Source organism: Carcharodon carcharias, chromosome 1 (genome assembly GCF_017639515.1).
Source record: "Carcharodon carcharias isolate sCarCar2 chromosome 1, sCarCar2.pri, whole genome shotgun sequence".
NCBI lineage: Eukaryota > Metazoa > Chordata > Chondrichthyes > Lamniformes > Lamnidae > Carcharodon > Carcharodon carcharias.
In genome coordinates, this window is record NC_054467.1 from 249,997,787 (window position 1) to 250,022,623 (window position 24,837).

Sequence of the window (24,837 nt, forward strand, 5' to 3'; positions counted from 1 at the left end):
AGAAGTAATTTCTACCTGTGTATGTCCAGAACAATTAAGGCAATATAAAATTAACATCCACTAACAGCCCAGAAGGAAGAAAGAGTAAAAACTGGAAAGTAAGAATCCTGGCACGGACTGGTCTTGCACACCTTAAAATGGAACATCAGTGAAACTGGGAAGTAAGAGTACTGGTCCGGACTGTTTTTTTCCTTCTGGGAGGTTAAGGGTAGAACTTTACAGTCTCCAGCCAGCAGGTGGAGGGGCTGGTAAGATTCCCCAGATGGCCTTCCCACCGCACTCCCGACTACCCACCGCCTCTGCAATTTTATGGTGGGACAGGCGAGACCTAGGCTGGCCTACCTGCCCTTGCCCCAATTGACACCATTAAGTGGGAAATTAATGACCCCTCAAGAGCTGTTTCCCACCTAGCCTTAATTTTCAGGAATGGTGGGAGAAGCCCAGAAGGTGACCCTGCTCAGTGTTCGGCAGGAAGCTGGGAGGGGTGCCGGCTGATGCCTCCATCAACGGCCTCCTTTCAAATGCCCACAATCAGATTGGCGGGTGGCTCTCTGAGGTGGGACTTCCTCCTGACTGAGGCTGGAAGTCCTGTCTCCAGCCAAGTAACACCCCGTGGAACGCTAAATGGCTGCGGGGCAGCCAGTATCGGTGGGGATGTGTTCCCTACTGGCTCTTCCGGTGGCAGGGGTAGGGGATACCCCGCCATCCGAAAAATACAGGCCTAAGTGAAGCATTGAACTTTCTCTTGACACAGAATGTGGTGAGCATGTGCAGTTCACTGCCACATGGAACCATCGAGGCTCATAATGCATTGAAAGAGTGGCTTGGCGCATTAGTGTAGGAGATGGTCAGAACAGGTATGTGGACTGGAAGGGGTAATTAGTGAGAGGGGGTTCGAGTGGAGCTTAAGCACCAGCATAGAGCGTTTGAGCTGAATGGCCTGTCATTATGTTTCTATGTTATTCCATGTAACAAGGATAATAATTGGGTTTGGATCTAGTTGTGCACGTGGAGGATAAAAACCAACACCAATGATATTTCTGACCCTGCGGATTAATCCTGTGTCACTTCTCAGAAGAGTTTAAAGCCTCCCTTGTGCCTTGTCAACTGAATCTCAAGAGGGTGTCACAAGCGCAATATGCAAGACACGTTCCTTTGTTTTGAATGTTTTATTACATTAATAGTGCTAATTGTTCTTGTCTCTACATCCCAGCTAACCACACACCATTCTGCTGTCGTTGTCCTTTCAGAATAGGGTCTTCATTCACCGGGGGAAGGAGTACGAACGAAGGGAAGATTTTGAACAGATGCTCCTGACACAGTTCCCAAATGCGGAGTTGATGAAAACAACATCGCCCCCTGGAGAGGAGATCAAGAACTCTCCTGGACAATGTATCCTTTCAGCTGAGGCACTCGGATGAGTAGGTGTGCTTTGAGAGGGGGGAATGGGGTGGGTGGGGAATACCCCTCTGGGATAGCGTTTAGAATGATTGGCATCCTTGGACGCCCAAATAATCTTTCCCTTCCTTCCTAGTTTCTCACCACTTAGAAAGTTATTAGACCTAAAGTAGATGACCCCTCCATTGCCCACGCTGAACTCAATCTACCACAGCTTTGTCCACTCACTTTAATCTATCCTTAAATTCCAATCCTTCCTAATTTAGTGTGACCTGGATATATAACTCTTCATTCCATCATCCAAGTCAGTCATAAAAAGTGTGAAAGGTTGAGGCGCAGAGTAGATCTCTGAGGAATACTGCTTGTTACAACGTACCAAGAGTGTATACCCTTTGTCCCCACTCCTTGTCTTCTACCTTCCAACTAATTTTCAACCCAAATCAAATGATTACTTCCAATTCTGTGCCAGTAATCAAATGCCCACAAGATGTCCATATAGAGTCATAGAATAATACAGTGCAGTAGGAGACCCTTCAGCCCATCATGCCTTGGCTGGATCTTTCATAGAGCTATTCTATACCCCCTGCTCTTTCCACATAACCCTGTGTTTTATCCTTCAGTATTTATCCAATTCTCTCTTGATAGTCACTGCTTCCTATCAATGTCACAGCTCACGGTGTAAAAAAAGTTTCCTCATGTCGCCTCTAGTTCTTTTGCCAATCGTCTCAAATCTGTGTCCTCTGTCTGTATACCCTTCTGTTGATGGACACAGTTTGTCCTTAGTTACTGCTCTATGTAGAGAACATCCATAGACAATGGAGTTGTTGACTAATCATAGACATCAATCTCTATGAATGAGTCCATGATAGACTCAGTCATGAGGTGAGGAAAACCCCTCATGGTGGTGAGCATAAGGAACAGTAGATCCAAAGTCATCTGTTCCTCCCAAACATGTTATGCCCACCATACATCATGTCTCAAATCATTAAATACTGAACTCAAAAATGTAAATATCTGGAAGAAATCTAATTTGCATTTGAATGGATCAATACTAACTGCTTCTATTCTCTTGTTATGGAGTCTATTCCATGGGCTGACCACTTACTAAAATATTGGGATGAACTTTATGTCCAAAGTTGAAGTCCGGCCACAGGGACTGAAAGTGGGGGAGGGGCGAGGTGGTGGGGGAGCGGTGGGGCTAAGCCTACTTCAGTGGGGGGCAGCGGGACCCAGAGCGGCGTTTTGCCAGTGGCATGCCAATGAAGAGGTTGCCACCGGAGCTACCAGCCCCTGAAGGATTGCTGCCCTTCCCCAAGAGGTGACGCTAGCAGTGCGGGAGGGGGGTGGGGGACTGCCTCTGGAGAATGAGGGGGTGCCTTGATGGTCGGCACCCTTGGAGATGGGTAAGTGGGTTTTGGGGTAGCTGGGGCCTGGCAGGCAAGCCCTGTGGCAATCAGGGGAGACTGCAGCTCTTATCAGTTGGCAATAGTTAACCTTAGTTATGGCAATTTAAACTCAAGGATGATTGGTTACCATGAGGAGTACAAATTGCAGTTAAATGCAACCTGGACTGGGTTGAGCTGTAACTATTTTGCACAGGTGTTTAGAGATTTCATCCACAGGTCACACAGAAGCGAGTCACATCCTGCTCCGAGCGTTACCACACTAAAGCCAAATAGTGTAAGACTGCCTCACGGACACCAGCACACACCAGGACTCCAGTCAGGCCAGGCTTAATAAATGCACGGGCTAACCAATAGGTTTTAAGAGCGCTTTGTAAACTGACCACGGAATCGCTTTTAAACGGTGAGGAGGGTTTCAATACAGAGGAGCTCCCAATGTCCAACCTGTTAATGTAATTTAGAAAGAAAGACTTGCATTGAGCTAGTGCCTTTCACAATCTCAGTTTGCCCCAAAGTGGGTTATAGCAAATGAAGCAGTTAGTAAGTGTAGCCACTGTTGCAATATTGGAAAAACAACAGCCAATTTACAGACAGCAAGCTCAACCAGCCAGCAATGCGATAATGACTGGATAGTCTGTCATTAGTGATGTTGACTGAAAGATAACTATTGACAAGGGCATTGGGGAGAACTCCGGGACTCTTCTTCAAAATAGTGCCATGACTTTTATCATCAATCTGAGAGGCCAGTCATGGCCTTGGTGTAATGACTTACCCAAAAGACAGCACCTCTGACAGCGTAACACTCCCTCAGTTATGCGCTGGACGATTTGCTCACACCTCTAGTCAGAACTTGAACCTGCAACCTTCTGACTCAGAGAAGAGTGTGTGACCCACTGGCCATGATTGACACCAGATCTATGTCTGTAACAGGCTGAAAGCCCTTCTCTTATCCAGCTACTTCCTATTTCGCACCCTTTCAAACTGACTTTCTCCCATTTCCTTCAACGTAGCTACAACAATGCTGCCCTCTTGTGTTCCCTTCCTTTACTGCGAACTTCAGTTGTCCAATGCTTCACAGTGCAGCCAATCTTGGCTGAACAGCTACAATTTCACAACAAGAATGTCCCGGAGCAGATCGTGGGGTAAGTTAATTCTTCGCTGCAGATGATGTGATATTAAGTGCTGCGTATGAAAATGGCTGGCAGGGTTTATCAATACTGTCCCATATTAATATTAATTATGCCTGGAGCATTGTAACTAGACACTTCCTGACACCCCTACTCGTCTCATAGCACCAGTCTCAAACTTGGGCAAGGAAACCTTCTGCTGATTACTACGTACTGCCCCCACTCTACAGCTGATGAATCAGTGCTCCTCCATGTTGAACATCATTTGGAAGAAGCATTGAGGGTGGCAAGGGCACAGAATCTATTCTGGGTAGAGGACCCCAAATTCTCCATCACCAAGAGTAACTCAGGAATACCACTACTGACCAAGCTGGCCGGGTCCCAAAAGACAGAGCTGCTAGACTGGCCAGTCTTCACAGTGAGGATACATACCCTCCATTTAATTGTGTGGCACTACCATTGTGCTAAATGGGTTGGATTTCAAACAGATCTAGGAACTCAAGACTAGGCAACCATGAGGTGCTGTGGGCCACCAACAGCAGCAGAATTATACTCAAACAGAATCTGTAACCTCATGACCTGGCATATCCCCCACCCTACCATTACCATCAAGCCAGGAGATCAACCCTGGTTCAATGAAGAGTGCAGGAGGGCATGTCAGGAGCAGCACCAGGCATACCTAAAAATGAGGTGTCAACCTGGTGAAGCTACAACACAGGACTACTTGCGTGCCAAACAACATAGCAGCAAGTGATAGAAAGAGCTAAACTCTGCAGTCCTGCCACATCCAGCCATATATGGCGGTGCACAATTAAACAACTCACTGGAGGAGGAGGCTCTACAAATATTCCCATCCTCAATGATGGGGGAGCCCAGCGCACCAGAGCAAAAGATAAGGCCGAAGTATTTGCAACAATCTTCAGCCAGAAGTGCAGAGTGCAAGCTCCATCTTGGTCTCCTCTAGAGGTCCCCAGCATCACAGATGCCAGTCTTTAGCCAATTCGATTCACTCAACGTGATATCAACAAATGGCTGAAGGCACTGGATACAGCAAAGGCTACATGCCCTGACAACATTCCAGCAATAACACTTGTGCTCCAGGACTTGCCACGCCCTGAGCCAAGCTGTTCCAGTACAGCTACAACAATGCGATCCACCCAGCAATGTGGAAAATTGCCCAGGTATGTCCCATACAGAGAAACAGAACAAATCCAACCCGACCAATTACCACCCCATCAGTCTACTCTCGCTCATTAGTAAAGTGATGGAAGGAGTCATCGACAGTGCTATCAACCAGCACTTGCTTAGCAATAACCTGCTCACTGATGCTCAGTTTGGGTTCCACCAGGGCCACTCAGCTCCTGACCTCATTACAGCCTTGGTTGAAACATGGACAAAAGAGCTGAACTCCCGAGGTGAGCTGAAAGTGACTGCCCTTGACATCAAAGCAACATTTAACCAAGTGTGGCACCAAGGAGCCCTGGCAAAACTGGAGTCAATGGGAATCAAGGGGGAAAACTCTCCACTGGTTGAAGTCATACCTAGCACAAAGGAAGATCATTGTGGTTGTTGGGGGTCAGTCATCTCAGCTCCAGCTGGTCTGACAAGTGACATTTGCAATGTGCCAGGCAATGACCATCTCCAACAAGAGAGAATCTAACCATCGCCCCTTGATGTTCAATGGCATTATTATCACTAAATCCCCCAGTATCAACATCCTGGGTATTGCCATTGACCAGAAACTGAACTAGATAGCCATTAAAATACTGTGGCTACAAGAGCAGGTCAGAGGCTAGGAATCCTGCAACAAGTAGCTCACCTCCTGACTCCCCACCATCTACAAGGCACAAGTCAGGAGTGTGATGGAATACTCTCCAGTTGCCTGGACGAGTGCAGATCCCACAACACTCAAGAAGCTTGACACCATCCAGGACAAAGCAGCCCCCTTGATTGGCACCCCATCCACAAACATTCACTCCCTCCACCACTGACGCACAGTAGCAGCAGTGTGTACCATCTACAAGATGCACTGCAGGAACTCAACAAGTGTCCTTAGGCAGCACCTTCCGAACACATGACCACTACCATCTAGAAGGACAAGGGCAGCAGACATATGGGAACACCACCACCTGAAAGTTCTCCTCCAAGCTATACACCATCCTGATTTGGAAATATATCACTGTTCTTTCACTGTCGCTGGGTCAAAATCCTGGAACTCCCTCCCTAACAGCACTGTGGGTGTACCTACACCATAGGGATTACAGCGGTTCAAGAAGGCAGCTCACCACCACCCTCTCAAGGGCAATTAGGGATGGGCAATAAATGCTGGCATAGCCAGCGATACCCACATCCCATGAACTAATAAAGGATAATGGGCTGTGTTGTGAAGGGGTGCGGGTGTTTAAGACATGAACACACAGAGCAGACCCCCACATGGCAATTGCCAAAAAGATGACCACCCACACCCACTCCAGCTGTTCACTTATAAGTTCGACTTTTATAAATTCGATCGACATCTATGGCAACTGCCCTCTGAAATGTGCCCAGCTCGAAACTCAGCTTCATCAAACCACTGGGCCAGAAGTTCATTAATGCCAGCTTTCCCATCATCTGACAATGAAAAAATAATAGAGGCAACCAGCGAAAATGCAGAATGCTTGTGATAAACTGGGAGCCAAAGTGGAATCGCCTGTGTGCTCCCATTCCACATAAACAGCTCATCGGGACGTGCATTTCGCTGGTGAGGTCATCATTTATTCCCTTGTTGTCCTTGAGAAGGTGGTGGTGAGCTGCCTTCTTGAACCGCTGCAGTCCATGTGGTGTAGGTACACCCTAATTTTTAGGGAGTGAGTTCCAGGATTTTGACCCAGTGATATAGTTCCAAGTCGGATGGTGCAAGGGTAGGGGGATAAGGCAGGGCAATGGCACTAGGTCATTTGGAAAGCTGGTGCAGGCATGATGAGCTGAATGGCCTCTTTCTGTGCCTTTAAACTTCTGTGGTTATTTGTGAGGTTTGGATGGGAACTTGCAGGTGGTGGTGATCAATGCCAAGGAAACATCCATGGCCACTTCTTCTTCCTCAGTTCTCTGCCCAAAGGTGGATCTGACCCACAGCGCCACAACTTCCACCATGGTTAGGGCAAGGAGGCCGGTCCCAAATCCATCCCACATGTTGGCACTAATCCACTTAGCCATCCAGCAACCTGCCCCTCCCCACCACCCCAAGGAGTCTGAACTGCTGTGACCAACGTGCACTTTACATGTATGTTGTAGTTCGTCGCTATGAATAGCAATGGCTGAGGCTTCAATTTTCTTTCCATCACATGGCATGACAGCCATGTCATCACATGGCTAACCAGGAATCTCTCCGCGCCCCTACCACCTGCCATTGGCGTTATGAGCACACCTTCCTTGGCCGGCAAGTCCTGGGTGGAACTTGAACCCAGAGCTTCTGACTCAGAGGCAGCAATGCTGCCCACCGCACCACAAGACCTGCCAGTAGTCACTACCATTCCAGAAAAAAACGGGATGATAAAACTGAGGAAACACAATTCAGCTTCAGGATGGCATTTTCAGGAGCATCTTCTGTGTTCATCTTCAAAAAATTGTTTGCCCTTTTTTGTCCAACAGCTTCTTCAAGGCTAATAACGTATCGAAGTTCAGCTACTCTAGACCAATCAGAAGAGGGCCAAAGGACCCAGAGAATGAATTTGCTGTAAGTGCCTCTTTATCCATTATCTCTGAATCAGAACTTCTTGTAATCCATTAGAGCCACTGGTTATTTGCATTGTGCTTAATTTGACAGAAGCTTCCTTAGCTGCCTCTGTCTAGCTATCATCCATCCATCGTGGTCAATTAAAGAAACCACTTGCATTTATATAGCTTGTTTCATGATCTCTGATTATCTCAAAGTGCTTTACAGCCAGCGAAGTCCTTTTGAAGTGTAGTTCACCGCTGTGCGAGATATGAGGCACCCAACTTGCGCACAGCAAGCTCCCACAAACATCAATGTGATAATAGAACCATTGAAAAGTTAAGGTGCAGAAACAGGCCATTCAGCCCATCGTGTTTGTGCCAGACACACAAAAAAAAGAGGAAAAGTGAATTAACTGTTCATTTTTAATCCTACTTTCCAGCACCTGGTCTGTAGCTTTGCAGGTTACAGATCCCGGCACCTTTTAAATGAGTGTTTCAGCCTCAGCCACCATTTTAGGCAGTGAATTCCAGATGCCCACCACCCTCTGGGTGAAAAAGTTTTTCCTCATGTCCCCTCTAATTCTTCTACCAATCACCTTGAATCCATGTCCTCTGGTAATTTTCTCAAAATTCATTCATAGGGTGTGGGCATCACTGGCTAGGCCAGCATTTATTGCCCATCCCTAATTGCCCTTGTTCAAAGGGCATTTAAGAGTCAACCACGTTGCTGTGGGTCTGGAGTCACATGTAGGCCAGACCAGGTAAGGATGGCAGATTCCCTTCCCTAAAGGACATCATGAACTAGATGGGTTTTCACAACAATCGACAATGATTTTATTGTCATCAATAGACTTTTAATTCCAGATTTTTAATTGAAATGACTCCTCAGTGAGGAGAAACAGGCCTTTCCTGTCTACCCAATCTAGGCCCCTCATAATTTTGTACGCCTCTATTTGATCACCCCTGAGCCTCCTCTGTTCTAAGGAAAACAATCCCAACCTGTCCAATCTTTCCTCATAGCTGCAATTTTCAAGCCCTGGCAGCATTCTTGTAAATCTCCTCTTGCACTCTCTCCAAAGCAATTATCCTGTAATGCGGTGACCAGAACTGTACGCACAATTCCAGCTGTGGCCCAACCAGTGTTTTATACAGTCCCATCATTACATCCCTGCTTCTGTTTCAATATCTCGCCCAATAAAGGAAAGCATTCCACATGCTTTCTTTACCACCTTGTCCACTTGTGCTGCCACCCTCGGGGACCTTGGACATTCACTCCAAATTCTCTCACTCCCTCAAGCCCTCTCAATATCCTCCCAATTATCGAGTATCCCCTTGCTTTGTTTGCCCTCCCCAAAGGCATTACCTCACACTTTGCCGCATTGAATTCCATTTGCCACTTTTCTACCCACTCAACCAAACCATTGCTATCTTTCTGGAGACAACAACTATCCTCTACACTATCAACTACTAGGCCGAGAATGACGAGATATTTTTGCCTCAGTAGCGTTGATTGGAGGATAAAGGTTGGCCAGGACACCGAGGAAACTCCTCCACTCTTCTTTAAAATGAGTCTTTAATATTCACCCGAAAAGGCAGATAGGGCTTCGATTTAAATTAGAAACATAGAAACTTAGAAAATGGAGCAGGAACAGGCCATTCAGTTCTTTGAGCCTGCTCCGCCATTCTATATGACCATAGCTGATCCTCTATCTCAATGCCATATTCCCGTTTTCTCTCCATACCCCTTGATGCCCCTAATATCCAAAAATTTATCAATTTCTTTTTTGTATATACTCAGTGACCCGGCTTCCACAGCCTTCTGTGGTAGGGAATTCCACAGGTTGACCACCCTCTGAGTGAAGAAATCTTTCCTCATCTCAAACCTAAATGGCCTGCCCCATATCCTGAGACTGTGACCCCTGGTTCTAGACTCCCCAGCCATGGGAAACATCCTCCCTGCATCCACTCTGTCTGGCCCTGTTAGAATTTTATACGTTTCAATCAGATCCCCTCTCATTCTTCTAAACTCTAGTGAATACAGGCCCAGTCGAACCAATCTTTCCTGATACGACAGTTCTGCCATCCCCAGTATCAGCCGAGTGAACCTTTGCTGCACTCCCTCTATGGAAAGTGTATCCTTTCTTAGGTAGGGAGACCAAAACTGCACGCAATACTCCAGGTGTGGTCTCACCAAGGCCCTGTATTACTGCAATAAGACATCCCTGCTTCTGAACTCAAATCCTCTTGCAGTGAAGGCCAACATACCATGTGCCTTCCTAATTGCTTGCTGCACCGGCCTATTTACTTTCATTGACTGGTGTACAAGGACACCCAGATCCCTTTGTACATCCACATCTCCCAATATATCACCATTTAAATAATATTCTGCCTTTCTGTTTTTCACACCAAAGCGTATAACTTCACATTTATCCACGTTATACTGCATCTGCCATGTGTTTGCCCACACACACAACTTATCTAAATTACCCTGAAGCCTCCTTACATCCTCCTCACAACTCACAACCCCACCCAATTTTGTGTCGTCAGCAAACTTGGAAATATTGCATTTGGTTCCCTCATCCAATTCATTTATATATATCGTCAATAGCTGGGGCCCAAGCACTGATCCCTACAGTAACCCACTGGTCACCGCCTGCCACCTGGAAAAAAACCCATTTATTCCCACAATCTGTTTCCGGTCTGTCAACCAATTCTCAATCCATGCCAGTATATTACCACCAATCCCATGTGCTTTAATTTTGTCCACTAATCTCTTATGTGGGATCTTATCAAAGGCCTTCTTGAAATCCAATACACCACATCCACTTGTTCTACCTTATCTATTCTACTAGTTACATCCTCAAAAAACTCCAGTAGATTAGTTAAGCATGATTTCCCTTTCATAAACCCATGCTGACTTTGTCTAATCCCGTTAACGCTTTCCAAGTGTTCTGTTACCATATCTTTTATAATAGTCTAGCATTTTCCCCACTACTGGTGGTAGGCTAACTGGCCTGTAATTCTCTGTTTTTTCTCTCCCTCCTTTTTTAAATAGTGGGGTTCCATTTGCCACCCTCCAATCTGTAGGAACTGCTCCAGAGTCTATAGAATTTTGGAAGATGACCATCAATGCATCCAGTAGTTCCAGGGCCACTTCCTTTAGTACTCTGGGATGTAGATTATCAGGCCCTGGGGATTTTTCAATCTTTAACCCCATTAATTTCTCTAGCATCATATTTTTACTAATACTGATTTTCTTCAATTCCTCCCTCCCACTAGACCCTTGGTTCCCTAATATTTCTGGGAAATTACTTGTGTCCTCTTTTGTGATGACAGAACCAAGATATGTGTTCAATTCTTCTGCCATTTCTTTGTTCCCCATTATAATTTCACCCGTTTCTGACTGTCACGGACCTTTGTTTGTCTTTGCTAATCTTTTTCTCTTCACATATTTATAGAAGCTTTTACAGACAGTTTATATGTTCCTTGCAAGTTTACTCTCATACTCCATTTTCCCCTTCTTGATCAATCATTTTGTCCACTTTTGCTGAATTCTAAACTTCTCCCAATCCTCAGGCTTGTTGCTCTTTCTGGCAATTTTATGTCTCCTCTTTGGATCTAATACTATTCCTAATTTCTTTAGTAAGCCATGGTTGAGCCACCTTTCCTGTTTTATTTTTGCACCAGACAGGAATGAATAATTGTTGTAATTCATGCATACATTCCTTAAATATTAGCCATTGCCTATCCACTGTCAACCCCTTTAGTAGGTTCCCCCAATCCATCCAACTCGCATCTCATGCCCTCATAGTACTCTTTATTTAGATTCAGGACCCTAGTTTCAGATTCAACTTCTTCACTCTCCATCCTAATGAACAATTCTATCATTTTATGGTCACTCTTCCCTAAGGAACTCCACACAAGATTGTTAATTAATCCTTTCTCATTGCACAGTACGCAGTCTAGGATAGCCTGCTCTCTAGTTGGTTCCTCAATGTATTGGTCTAAAAAACCATCACGTATGCACTGTAGGAAATTCTCCTCCACAGTATTATTGCTAGTTTGGTTTGTCCAATCTATATGTAGATTACAGTTGTACCCTGATGTTTGTATCAGTTGTACCCTGATGCATGCATCTCTAATTTCCTGCTTGATGCGTTCCCTTACATCTCTATCACTGTTTGGGGGTCTATAGACAGCCCCCACCAGCTTTTACTGCCCCTTGGTGTTTCTTAACTCCATCCCAACAGATTCCACATCATGATTTTCTGAGCCAATATCCTTCTGCACTATTGCATTGATTTCCTCCTTTACTAACAGTGCTACCTCACCTCCTTTCCCTTTTTGTCTGTCCTTCCTAAATATTGAATACCCCTGGATGTTCAGTTCCTATCCTTGGTCACCCTGCAGCCATGTCTCTGTAATTGCAACTATATCATAACTGTTTATATCTATTTGTGCTGTTAATTCATTTATCTTATTGCCAATGCTGCATGCATTAAGATAGAATGCCTTTAGAATTGTCTTTTTAACCTTGTTAGTCATCTTAGTTCTATTTTGCATTATGACTCCATTTGTTTATCACCCTTGTTTTTTCTGGCTTCTTCTTTTGCGTCTTACTTTTCTGTCTTTTGTTTTTATCCTTGTTTCCCCCTCTCTGTCTCCCTGCTCAGGTTCCCATCGACCTGCCATTCTAGTTTAAATCCTCTCTGACCGCACTAGCAAACACCTCCCCGAGGACATTGGTTCCGGTCCTGCCCAGGTTTAACCCGTCCTGTTTGTAGTGGTCCCACCTTCCCCAGAGCCAGTCCCAAAGTCCTAGGAATCTGAATCCCTCCCCCTTACACAATTTCTTCAGCCACATATTCATCTGATGTATCCTGCTGTTTCTACTCTCGCTAGCACGTGGCACTGGTAGTAATCTTGAGATTACTACTTTTGAGGTCCTACATTTTAATTTACATCCTAACTCCCTATATTCAGCTTGTAGGACCTCATTCCTTTTTTTAGCCTATGTCGTTGGTACCAATATGTACCACGACCACTGGCAGTTCACCCCCCCCGGGCCTCCCACTGCCCACCCTTCAGAATGCCCTGCAGCCTCTAAGAGACATCCTTGACTCTGGCATCTGGGAGGCAACATATCACACTGGAGTCTCTTTTCAGCCGCAGAAACGCCTGTTTTTCCCCCTTACTATTGAATCCCCTATCTCTATAGCCCTGCCACTCTTCTTCCTCCCTCCTTTTGCAGCAAAGCCATCCATTGTGCCACGGACTTGGCTCCTGCTGCTTTCCCTTGAGAAGTCGTCTCCCCACCAATAGTATCCAAAACGGTATGTCTGTCAGAGAGGGGGACTCCTGTGTGACCTGCCTTCCTTTACTCTGCCTGTCACCCATCCCCTTTTTGCCAGTTTAGTCTTTACCTGCCCTGTGATCATCTCACTGAATGTGCTGTCCATGATAATCTCAGCATCGCGGATGCTCCACAGTGAATGAATACACCCGCAGCTCCAGCTCTGAAATAGCCAGTAGCTGCAGCTGGACACACTTCTTGCACACATGATCGCCAGGGACACTGGAAGCGTCCATGACTTCCCACATAGTGCAGGAGGAGCATATCACGGGTGCGAGCACTACTTCCCTTTAGATTAAGCTAATTAGTTACACCCTTTAAAGAATACTAATTAGGTAAGAGGCCATTTTCCACTCCAAACACTCACACTACAGTCCAAACTCCTCACCTTATTTTGTTTAAGCTAATGGACTGTAGCAGTTTAATTAGTAGAAAAAGTGGAAGTAGAAGTACTCACCTGACCCGACTTACCAATCAATTGCATCTCCTGCATCGCCATTTTTGAATTGTGACGTCCTCGTGCTGCTTTCAGCCCGGAGTCCAGCTCCCGGTATTTTAAATCTCCGGTCTGACTCTCAGCTCCCGCTCTTTTTAAATCTCCACTCTGATTCTCCGCTCCTGCTCTTTTTAAATCTCTGCTCTGACTCTCAGCTCCTGCACTTTTTAAATCTCTGCTCTGACACTCAACTCCCACTCTTTTTAAATCTCGCTCTGACTCTTAGCTCCTGCTCTTTTTAAACATCTGCTGTGACTCCCAGCTCCTGATCTTTTTAAATCTCTGCTCTGACTCTCAGCTCCTGCTCTTTTTAAATCTCCACTCCGACTCTCAGCTCCTGATCTTTTTAAACCTCTGCTCTGACTTTCAGCTCCCACTCTTTTTAAATCTCCACTCTGACTCTCAGCTCCTGCTCTTTTTAAATCCCTGCTCTGACTCTCAGTTCCTTCTCTTTTTAAACCCCTGCTGTGAATCTCAGCTCCTGCTCTTTTTAAATCCCTGTTGTGATTCTCAGCTCCTGCACTTTTTAAATCACCACTCTGACTCTCAGCTCCTGCTCTTTTTAAAGCTCTGCTCTGACTCTCAGCTCCTACTCTTTTTAAATCTCCACTCTGACTCTCAGCTCCTGCTCTTTTTAAATCTCTGCTTTGGCTCACAGCTCCCGCAATTTTTAAGCTCCCGCTCTTTTTAAATCTCCGCTCTCACTCTGAGCTCCTGCTCTTTTTAAATCTCTGTCGTGTCTCTCAGCTCCCGCACTTTTTAAACCTCTGCTCTGACTCTCAGCTCCCGCTCTTTTTAAATCTCCGCTCTGACTCTCAGCTTGTGCTCTTTTTAAATCTCTGCTTTGACCTTCTGTTCCCACTCTTTTTAAATCTCCGCTCTGACTCTCAGCTCCCACTCTTTTTAAATTTCTGCTCTGACTCTCAGCTCCCGATCTTTTCAGATCTCTGCTCTAACTCTCAGCTCCCGCTCTTTTTAAATCTCTGCTCTGACTCTCAGCTCCCGCTCTTTTTAAATCTTCGCTCTGACTCTCAGCTCCTGCTCTTTTTAAATCTCAGCTCTAACTCTCAGTTCCCGCTCATATTAAATCTCCACTCTGACTCTCAGCTCCTTCTCTTTTTAAATATCCGCTCTGTCTCTAAGCTCATGCTCTTTTTAACTATCCTCTCTGACTCTCGACTCCTGCACGTTTTAAATCTCCGCTCTGACTCCAAGCTCCCACTCTTTTTAAATACCTGCTCTGACCCTCAGCTCCCGCTTTTTTTCAATCTACGCTCTGATTCTCAGCTCCCGCTCTTTTTAAATCTCCGTTGTGACTCTCAGCTCCTGCTCGTTTTAATTCTCTGCTCTGACTTGCAGCTCCCGCACTTTCTCAATCTCCGCTCTGTCTCTTGGCACCTGCTCTTTTTAAATCTCCGCTCTGAATCTCAGCTACCGCTCTTTTTAAATCTCCACTCCGACTCACAGCTCCCGCTCTGTTTAAGTCTCCGCTTTGACTCTCAGCTACCACTCTTTTTAAATCACCACTCTGACTCTCAGCTCCTGATCTTTTTCAATCTCTGCTCTGACTCTCAGCTCCTGCTCTTTTTAAATCTCCACTCCGACTCACAGCTCCCGCTCTGTTTAAGTCTCCGCTTTGACTCTCAGCTACCACTCTTTTTAAATCACCACTCTGACTCTCAGCTCCTGATCTTTTTAAACCTCTGCTCTGACTTTCAGCTCCCACTCTTTTTAAATCTCCACTCTGACTCTCAGCTCCTGCTCTTTTTAAATCTCTGCTTTGTGTCTCAGCTCCTGCACTTTTTAAGTCACCGCTCTTTCTCTCAGCTCCCGCTCTTTGTAAATCTCCGCTCTGACTCTGAGCTCCCGCTCTTTTTAAATCTTTGTTGTGACTCTCAGCTCCCGTATTTTTTAAATCTCTGCTCTGACTCTCAGCTCCCGCTCTTTTTAAATCTCCGCTTTGACTCTCAGTTCCTGCTCTTTTTAAATCTCCACTCCGACTGACAGCTCCTGCTCTGTTTAAATCACCACTCTGACTCTCAGCTCCCGCACTTTTTAAATCTCTGCTCTGCCTCTCAGCTCCCGCTCTTTTTAAATCTCCCCTCTGACTCTCAGCTCCCGCTCTTTATCAATCTCTGCTCTGACTCTTGGCACCTGCTCTTTTTAAATCTCCGCTCTGCATCTCAGCTACCGCTCTTTATAAATCTACGCTCTGACTCTCAGCTCCCGCTCTTTTTAAATCTCTGCTGTGACTCTCAGCTCCCGCACTTTTAAAATCTCCGCTCAAACTCTCAGCTACCGCTCTTTTTAAATCTCCGTTGTGACTCTCAGCTCATGCTCTTTTTAAATCTCGCTCTGACTCTCAACTCCCGCACCTTTTAAACATCTGCTGTGACTCTGAGCTCCTGCACTTTTTGAATCTCTGTTCTGACTCTCAGCTCCCGCTATTTCTAAATCTCTACTGTGACTCTCAGCTCCAACTCTTTTAAAACTCCGCTCTGACTCTCAGCTCCTGCTCTTTTTAAATCTCTGCTGTGACTCTGATCTCCCGCACTTTTTGAATCTCTGCTCTGACTCTCAGCTCCCGCTCCTTGTAAATCTCCGCTCTGACTCTCAGCTCCAGCTCTTTTTAAATCTCTGCTCTGACTCTCAGCTCCTGCTCTTTTTAAATCTCCACTCTGACTCTCAGCTCTTGCTCTTTTTAAATCTCGGCTGTGACTTTGTGCTCCCGCACTTTTTAAAGCCCTGCTCTAACTCTCAGCTCCCGCTCATTTTAAATCTCCCCTCTGACTCTCAGCTCCCGCTCTTTATCAATCTCTGCTCTGACTCTTGGCACCTGCTCTTTTTAAGTCTCCGCTCTGACTCTCAGCTACCGCTCTTTATAAATCTAGGCTCTGAATCTCAGCTCCCGCTCTTTTTAAATCACCTCTCTGACTCTCAGCTCCTGCTCTTTTTAATCTGAGCTCTAACTCTCAGCTCCTGCTCTTTTTAAATCTCTACTCTGACTCTCAGCTCCCGCACTTTTTAAATCTCTGCTCTGACTCTCAGCTCTTGCTCTTTTTAAATCTTCGCTCTGACTCTCACTCCCGCGCTTTTTAAATCACCTCTCTGACTCTCAGCTCCCGCTTTTTTTAAATCTCTGCTGTGACTCTCAGCTCCCGCTCTTTTTAAATCTCCATTGTGACTCTCAGTTACCGCTCTTTTTAAATCTCCGCTCTGACTCTCAGCTCCCGCTCTTGTTAAAATTCCGTTCTGATCTCAGCTCCCGATCTTTTCAGATCTCCGCTCTAACTCTCAGCTCCCGCTCTTTTTAAATCTCTGCTCTGACTCTCAGCTCCTGCTCTTTTTAAATCTTTGGTCTGACTCTCAGCTCCTGCTCTTTTTAAATCTTTGGTCTGACTCTCAGCTCCCGCTCTTTTTAATCTGAGCTCTAACTCTCAGCTCCTGCTCTTTTTAAATCTCCCCTCTGACTCTCAGCTCCCCCTCTTTATCAATCTCCGCTCTGACTCTTAGTACCTGCTCTTTTTAAATCTCCGCTCTGAATCTCAGCTCCTGCTCTTTTTAAATCTCCTCTCTGACTCTCAGCTCCCACTCTTTCTTAATCTCTGCCCTGACTCTCAGCTCTGGCTCTTTTTAAATCTCCGCTGTGACACTCAGCTCCCGCACTTTTTACATCTCCCCTCTGACTCTCAGCTCCCGCTCTTTTTAAATCTCCACTCTGACTCTCAGCTCCCGCACTTTTTAAATCTCTGATCTGACTTTCAGCTCCTGTTCTTTTTAAACCCCTGCTCTGAATCTCAGCTCCTGCTCATTTTAAATCTCTGCTCTGACTCTCAGTTACCGCTCTTTTTAAATCTCTGCTCTGACTCACAGCTCCCGTTACTTTTAAATCTCCTCTCTGACTGTCAGCTCCCGCTCTATTTAAATCTCCGCTCTGACTCTCAGCTCCTGCACTTTTTAAATCTCTGCTCTGCCTCTCAGCTCCTGCTCTTTGTAAATCTCTGCTCTGCATCTCAGCTACCGCTCTTTATAAATCTACGCTCTGACTCTCAGCTCCCGCTCTTTTTAAATCTCCCCTCTGACTCTCAGCTCCCGCTCTTTATCGATCTCTGCCTGACTCTTGGCACCTGCTCTTTTTAAATCTCCGCTCTGCATCTCAGCTACCGCTCTTTATAAATCTACGCTCTGACTCTCAGCTCCCGCTCTTTTTAAATCTCTGCTGTGACTCTCAGCTCCCGCACTTTTAAAATCTCCGCTCTGACTCTCAGCTACCGCTCTTTTTAAATCTCCGTTGTGACTCTCAGCTCATGCTCTTTTTAAATCTCGCTCTGACTCTCAACTCCCGCACTTTTTAAACATCTGCTGTGACTCTGAGCTCCTGCACTTTTTGAATCTCTGTTCTGACTCTCAGCTCCCGCTATTTCTAAATCTCTACTGTGACTCTCAGCTCCCACTCTTTTTAAATCTCCGCTCTGACTCTCAGCTCCTGCTCTTTTTAAATCTCTGCTTTGAGTCTCAGCTCCCACACTTTTTAAGTCACCGCTCTTTCTCTCAGCCCCCGCTCTTTTTAAATCTCTGCTGTGACTCTCAGCTCGTGCTCTTTTTAAATCTCGCTCTGACTCTCAACTCCCGCACTTTTTAAACATCTGCTGTGACTCTGAGCTCCTGCACTTTTTGAATCTCTGTTCTGACTCTCAGCTCCCGTTATTTCTAAATCTCTACTGTGACTCTCAGCTCCCACACTTTTTAAGTCACCGCTCTTTCTCTCAGCCCCCGCTCTTTTTAAATCTCTGCTGTGACTCTCAGCTCTGGCTCTTTTTAAATCTCCGTTGTGACTCTCAGCTCGTGGTCTTTTTAAATCTCGCTCTGACTCTCAGCTCCCGCTCTTTTTAAATCTCTGCTGTGACTCTCAGCTCGTGCTCTTTTTAAATCTCGCTCTGACTCTCAACTCCCGCACTTTTTAAACATCTGCTGTGACTCTGAGCTCCTGCACTTTTTGAATCTCTGTTCTGACTCTCAGCTCCCGTTATTTCTAAATCTCTACTGTGACTCTCAGCTCCCACACTTTTTAAGTCACCGCTCTTTCTCTCAGCCCCCGCTCTTTTTAAATCTCTGCTGTGACTCTCAGCTCTGGCTCTTTTTAAATCTCCGTTGTGACTCTCAGCTCGTGGTCTTTTTAAATCTCGCTCTGACTCTCAGCTCCCGCACTTTTTAAACATCTGCTGTGACTCTGAGCTCCTGCACTTTTTGAATCTCTGTTCTGACTCTCAGCTCCAGTTCTTTTTAAATCTCTACTCTGACTCTCAGCTCCCGCTCTTTTTAAATCTCCACTCTGACTCTCAGCTCCCGCTCTTTATCAATCTCTGCTCTGACTCTTGGCACCTGCTCTCTTTAAATCTCCGCTCTGCATCTCAGCTACCGCTCTTTATAAATCTACGCTCTGACTCTCAGCTCCCGCTCTTTTTAAATCTCCTCTCTGACTCTCAGCCCCCGCTCTTTTTAAATCTCTGCTGTGACTCTCAGCTCTGGCTCTTTTTAAATCTCCGTTGTGACTCTCAGCTCGTGGTCTTTTTAAATCTCGCTCTGACTCTCAGCTCCCGCACTTTTTAAACATTTGCTGTGACTCTGAGCTCCAGCTCTTTTTAAATCTCTGCTCTGACTCTCAGCTCCCACTCTTTTTAAATCTCCGCTCTGACTCTCAGCTCCTGCTCTTTTTAAATCTCTGCAGTGACTCTGAGCTCCCGCACTTTTTGAATCTCTGCTCTGACTCTCAGCTCCCTCTATTTCTTAATCTCCGCTGTGACTCTCAGCTCCCGCTCTTTTTAAATCTCTGCTCTGACTCTCAGCTCCCACTCTTTTTAAATCTCTGCTCTGACTCTCAGCTCCTGCTATTTTTGAATCTCCGCTGTGACTCTCAGCTTCCACACTTCTAAAATCTCCGCTCTGACTCTCAGCTGCAGCTCTTTTTAAATCTCCGCTCTGACTCTTAGCTCCTGCTCTTTTTAAATCTCTGCTCTGAATCTCAGCTACCGCTCTTTTTAAATCTACGCTCTGACTCTCAGCTCCCGCTCTTCTTAAATCCGCTCTGACTCTTAGCACCTGCTCTTTTTAAATCTCTGCTCTGAATCTCAGCTACCGCTCTTTTTAAATCTACGCTCTGACTCTCAGCTCCTGCTCTTATTAAATTTCCTCTCTGATTCTCAGCTCCCACTCTTTTAAAATCTCAGCTGTGAGTCTCAGCTCCTGCTCTTTTTAAATCTCCGTTGTGACTCTCAGCTCCTACTCTATTTAAATCTCCACTGTTTCTCTCAGCTACCGCTCTTTTTAAATCTCCGCTCTGACTCTCAGCTCCCGCTCTTTTTAAAATTCCGCTCTGACTCTCAGCTCCCGATCTTTTCAGATCTCCGCTCTAACTCTCAGCTCCCGCTCTTTTTAAATCTCTGCTGTGACTCTCAGCTCCCGCTCTTTTGAAATCTCGGCTCTGACTCTCAGCTGCCGCTCTTTTTAAATCTTTGCTCTGACTATCAGCTCCTGCTCTTTTTAAATCTCCCCTCTGACTCTCAGCTCCCCCTCTTTATCAATCTCCGCTCTGACTCTTAGCACCTGCTCTTTTTAAATCTCCACTCTGAATCTCAGCTCCCGCTCTTTTTAAATCTCCTCTCTGACTCTCAGCTCCCGTTCTTTTTAAATCTCCTCTCTGACTCTCAGCTCCCACTCTTTCTTAATCTCTGCTCTGACTCTCAGCTCCGGCTCTTTTTAAATCTCCGCTGTGACACTCAGCTCCCGTTCTTTTTAAATCTCCTCTCTGACTCTCAGCCCCCGCTCTTTTTAAATCTCTGCTGTGACTCTCAGCTCTGGCTCTTTTTAAATTTCCGTTGTGACTCTCAGCTCGTGGTCTTTTTAAATCTCGCTCTGACTCTCAGCTCCTGACTCTCTGACTCCCGCACTTTTTAAACATCTGCTGTGACTCTGAGCTCCTGCACTTTTTGAATCTCTGTTCTGACTCTCAGCTCCAGCTCTTTTTAAATCTCTGCTCTGACTCTCAGCTCCCACTCTTTTTAACTCTCCGCTCTGACTCTCAGCTCCTGCTCTTTTTAAATCTCTGCAGTGACTCTGAGCTCCTGCACTTTTTGAATCTCTGCTCTGACTCTCAGCTCCCTCTATTTCTTAATCTCCGCTGTGACTCTCAGCTCCCACTCTTTTTAAATCTCCGCTCTGACTCTTAGCTCCTGCTCTTTTTAAATCTCTGCTCTGAATCTCAGCTACCGCTCTTTTTAAATCTACGCTCTGACTCTCAGCTCCCGCTCTTCTTACATCCGCTCTGACTCTTAGCACCTGCTCTTTTTAAATCTCTGCTCTGAATCTCAGCTACCGCTCTTTTTAAATCTACGCTCTGACTCTCAGCTCCTGCTCTTATTAAATTTCCTCTCTGATTCTGAGCTCCCACTCTTTTAAAATCTCAGCTGTGAGTCTCAGCTCCTGCTCTTTTTAAATCTCCTTTGTGACTCTCAGCTCCTACTCTATTTAAATCTCCACTGTGTCTCTCAGCTCCCGCTCTTTTTAAATCTCCGCTCTGACTCTCAGCTCCCGCTCTTTTTAAAATTCCGCTCTGACTCTCAGCTCCCGATCTTTTCAGATCTCCGCTCTAACTCTCAGCTCCCGCTCTTTTTAAATCTCTGCTGTGACTCTCAGCTCCCGCTCTTTTGAAATCTCGGCTCTGACTCTCAGCTGCCGCTCTTTTTAAATCTTTGCTCTGACTATCAGCTCCTGCTCTTTTTAAATCTCCCCTCTGACTCTCAGCTCCCCCTCTTTATCAATCTCCGCTCTGACTCTTAGCACCTGCTCTTTTTAAATCTCCGCTCTGAATCTCAGCTCCCGCTCTTTTTAAATCTCCTCTCTGACTCTCAGCTCCCACTCTTTTTAAATCTCCTCTCTGACTCTCAGCTCCCGTTCTTTTTAAATCTCCTCTCTGACTCTCAGCTCCCACTCTTTCTTAATCTCTGCTCTGACTCTCAGCTCCGGCTCTTTTTAAATCTCCGCTGTGACACTCAGCTCCCGCACTTTTTACATCTCCGCTCTGACTCTCAGCTCCCGCTCTTTTTAAATCTCCACTCTGACTCTCAGCTTCCGCTCTTCTTATCTCCGCTCTGACTCTTAGCACCTGCTGTTTTTAAATCTCTGCTCTGAATCTCAGCTACCGCTCTTTTTAAATCTCCTCTCTGACTCTCAGCTCCCACTCTTTCTTAATCTCTGCTCTGACTCTCAGCTCCGGCTCTTTTTAAATCTCCGCTGTGACACTCAGCTCCCGCACTTTTTAAATCTCCCCTGTGACTCTCAGCTCCCGCTCTTTTTAAATCTCCACTCTGACTCTCAGCTCCCGCACTTTTTAAATCTCTGATCTGACTTTCAGCTCCTGTTCTTTTTAAATCTCTGCTGTGACTCTGAGCTCCTGCACTTTTTGAATCTCTGCTCTGACTCTCAGCTCCCGCTATTTCTAAATCTCTGCTGTGACTCTCAGCTCCCGCTCCTTGTAAATCTCCACTCTGACTCTCTGCTCCTGCTCTTTTTAAATCTCTGCAGTGACTCTGAGCTCCCACACTTTTTGAATCTCTGCTCTGACTCTCAGCTCCCTCTATTTCTAAATCTCTGCTGTGACTCTCAGCTCCCGCTCTTTTTAAAAATCTGCTCTGACTCTCAGCTCCTGCTCTTTTTAAATCTTCACTCTGACTCTCAGCTCCTGCTCTTTTTAAATCTCTGCTCTGACTCTCAGCTCCAGCTCTTTTTAAATCTCCGCTCTGACTCTCAGCTCCTGCTCTTTTTAAATCTCGGCTGTGACTTTGAGCTCCCGCTCTTTTTAAAGCCCTGCTCTGACTCTCAGCTCCCTCTCATTTTAAATCTCCCCTCTGACTCTCAGCTCCCACTCTTTATCAATCTCTGCTCTGACTCTTGGCACCTGCTCTTTTTAAATCTCCGCTCTGCATCTCAGCTCCTGCTCTTTTTAATCTGAGCTCTAACTTTCAGCTCCTGCTCTTTTTAAATCTCTACTCTGACTCTCAGCTCCTGCTCTTTTTAAATCTCTGCTCTTACTCTCAGCTCTTGCTCTTTTTAAATCTTCGCTCTGACTCTCAGCTCCCACTCTTTTTAAATCCCTGCTGTGACTCTCAGCTCCCGCTCTTTTTAAATCTCCGCTCTGACTCTCAGCTCCCACTCTTGTTAAAATTCCGTTCTGATCTCAGCTCCCGATCTTTTCAGATCTCCGCTCTAACTCTCAGCTCCCGCTCTTTTTAAATCTCTGCTCTGACTCTCAGCTCCTGCTCTTTTTAAATCTCTGCTGTGACTCTCAGCTCTGGCTCTTTTTAAATCTCCGTTGTGACTCTCAGCTCGTGGTCTTTTTAAATCTCGCTCTGACTCTCAGCTCCCGCACTTTTTAAACATCTGCTGTGACTCTGAGCTCCTGCACTTTTTGAATCTCTGTTCTGACTCTCAGCTCCAGCTCTTTTTAAATCTCTGCTCTGACTCTCAGCTCCCACTCTTTTTAAATCTCCACTCTGACTCTCAGCTCCTGCTCTTTTTAAATCTCTGCTTTGAGTCTCAGCTCCCACACTTTTTAAGTCACCGCTTTTTCTCTCAGCTCCCGCTCTTTGTCAATCTCCCCTCTGACTCTCTGCTCCTGCTCTTTTTAAATCTCTGCTTTGAGTCTCAGCTCCCACACTTTTTAAGTCACCGCTTTTTCTCTCAGCTCCCGCTCTTTGTCAATCTCCCCTCTGACTCTCTGCTCCTGCTCTTTTTAAATCTCTGCAGTGACTCTTAGCTCCTGCACTTTTTGAATCTCTGCTCTGACTCTCAGCTCCCTCTATTTCTTAATCTCCGCTGTGACTCTCAGCTCCCGCTCTTTTTAAATCTCTGCTCTGACTCTCAGCTCCTGCTATTTTTGAATCTCCGCTGTGACTCTCAGCTCCCACACTTTTAAAATCTCCGCTCTGACTCTCAGCTGCAGCTCTTTTTAAATCTCCGCTCTGACTCTTAGCTCCTGCTCTTTTTAAATCTCTGCTCTGAATCTCAGCTACCGCTCTTTTTAAATCTACGCTCTGACTCTCAGCTCCCGCTCTTCTTATCTCCGCTTTGACTCTTAGCACCTGCTCTTTTTAATTCTCTGCTCTGAATCTCAGCTACGCTCTTTTTAAATCTACTCTCTGATTCTCAGCTCCCACTCTTTTAAAATCTCAGCTGTGAGTCTCAGCTCCTGCTCTTTTTAAATCTCCGTTGTGACTCTCAGCTCCTACTCTATTTAAATCTCCACTGTGACTCTCAGCTACCGCTCTTTTTAAATCTCCGCTCTGACTCTCAGCTGCTGCTCTTTTTAAATCTCTGCTGTGACTCTGAGCTCCCGCTCTTTTTAAATCTCCGCTCTGACTCTCAGCTTCCGCTCTTTTTAAATTTCTGCTGTCCCTCTCAGCTCTCGCTCTTTGTAAATCTCCTTTGTGACTCTCAGCTCCCACTCTTTTTAAATCTCGCTCTGACTCTCAACTCCCACATTTTTTAAACATCTGCTGTGACTCTCAGCTCCCACTCTTTTTAAATTTCCGCTTTGACTCTCAGCTCCCGCTCTTTTTAAATCTCCTCTCTGACTCTCAGCTCCCGCTCTTTTTAAATCTCGCTCTGACTCTCAACTCCCACACTTTTTAAACATTTGCTGTGACTCTCAGCTCCCGCTCTTTGTAAATCTCCTCTCTGACTCTCAGCTCCCGCTCTTTTTAAATCTCGCTCTGACTCTCAACTCCCGCTCTTTTTAAATCTCTGCTCTGTCTCTCATCTCCCGCTCTTTTTAAATCTCTGCTCTGACTCTCAGCTCCCGCTCTTTTTAAATCTCTGCTCTGTCTCTCATCTCCCGCTCTTCTTAAATATCTGCTCTGACTCTCAGCTCCTGCTCTTTTTAAATCTCTGCTCGGTCTCTCATCTCCCTCTCTTCTTAAATATCTGCTCTGACTCTCGGCTCCCGCTCTTTTAAAATCTCTGCTCTGACTCTCAGCTCCCACTCTTTTTAATCTCTGCTCTGACTCTCGGCTCCCACTCTTTTTAAATCTCTGCTCTGACTCTTGCCTCCTGCTCTTTTTAAATCTCTGCTCTGACTCTCAGCTCCCACTCTTTTTAAATCTCCGCTCTGACTCTCAGCCCGCGCTCTTTTTAAATCTCTGCTCTGAGAAGCCTAGGACTAAAGGTGACAGTCTCAGAATACGGGGTCAGCCATTTGGGACTGAGAGGAAGAGAACTTTATTCACTCAGAGAGTTGTGAATCTTTGGAATTCTCCATCCCAGAGAACTGCGGATGGTCCGTCATTGATTCTATCCAAGACAGAGACTAAG

The 24,837-nt window shown here is 45.8% G+C and overlaps 1 protein-coding gene across 1 annotated transcript in view; it reads left to right on the forward strand.

Annotated features, from left to right (window-relative positions):
* Nucleotides 1-24,837, forward strand: part of LOC121278030 (dedicator of cytokinesis protein 2-like) — a 1,199,266-nt gene that overhangs the window by 1,146,387 nt on the left and 28,042 nt on the right. Inside the window, exons 41-43 of the mRNA XM_041188048.1 lie at nucleotides 1,251-1,392; nucleotides 3,862-3,943; nucleotides 7,559-7,643. Coding sequence (XP_041043982.1) covers nucleotides 1,251-1,392; nucleotides 3,862-3,943; nucleotides 7,559-7,643 — 309 coding nt within the window. The remainder of the gene's footprint in view (nucleotides 1-1,250; nucleotides 1,393-3,861; nucleotides 3,944-7,558; nucleotides 7,644-24,837) is intronic.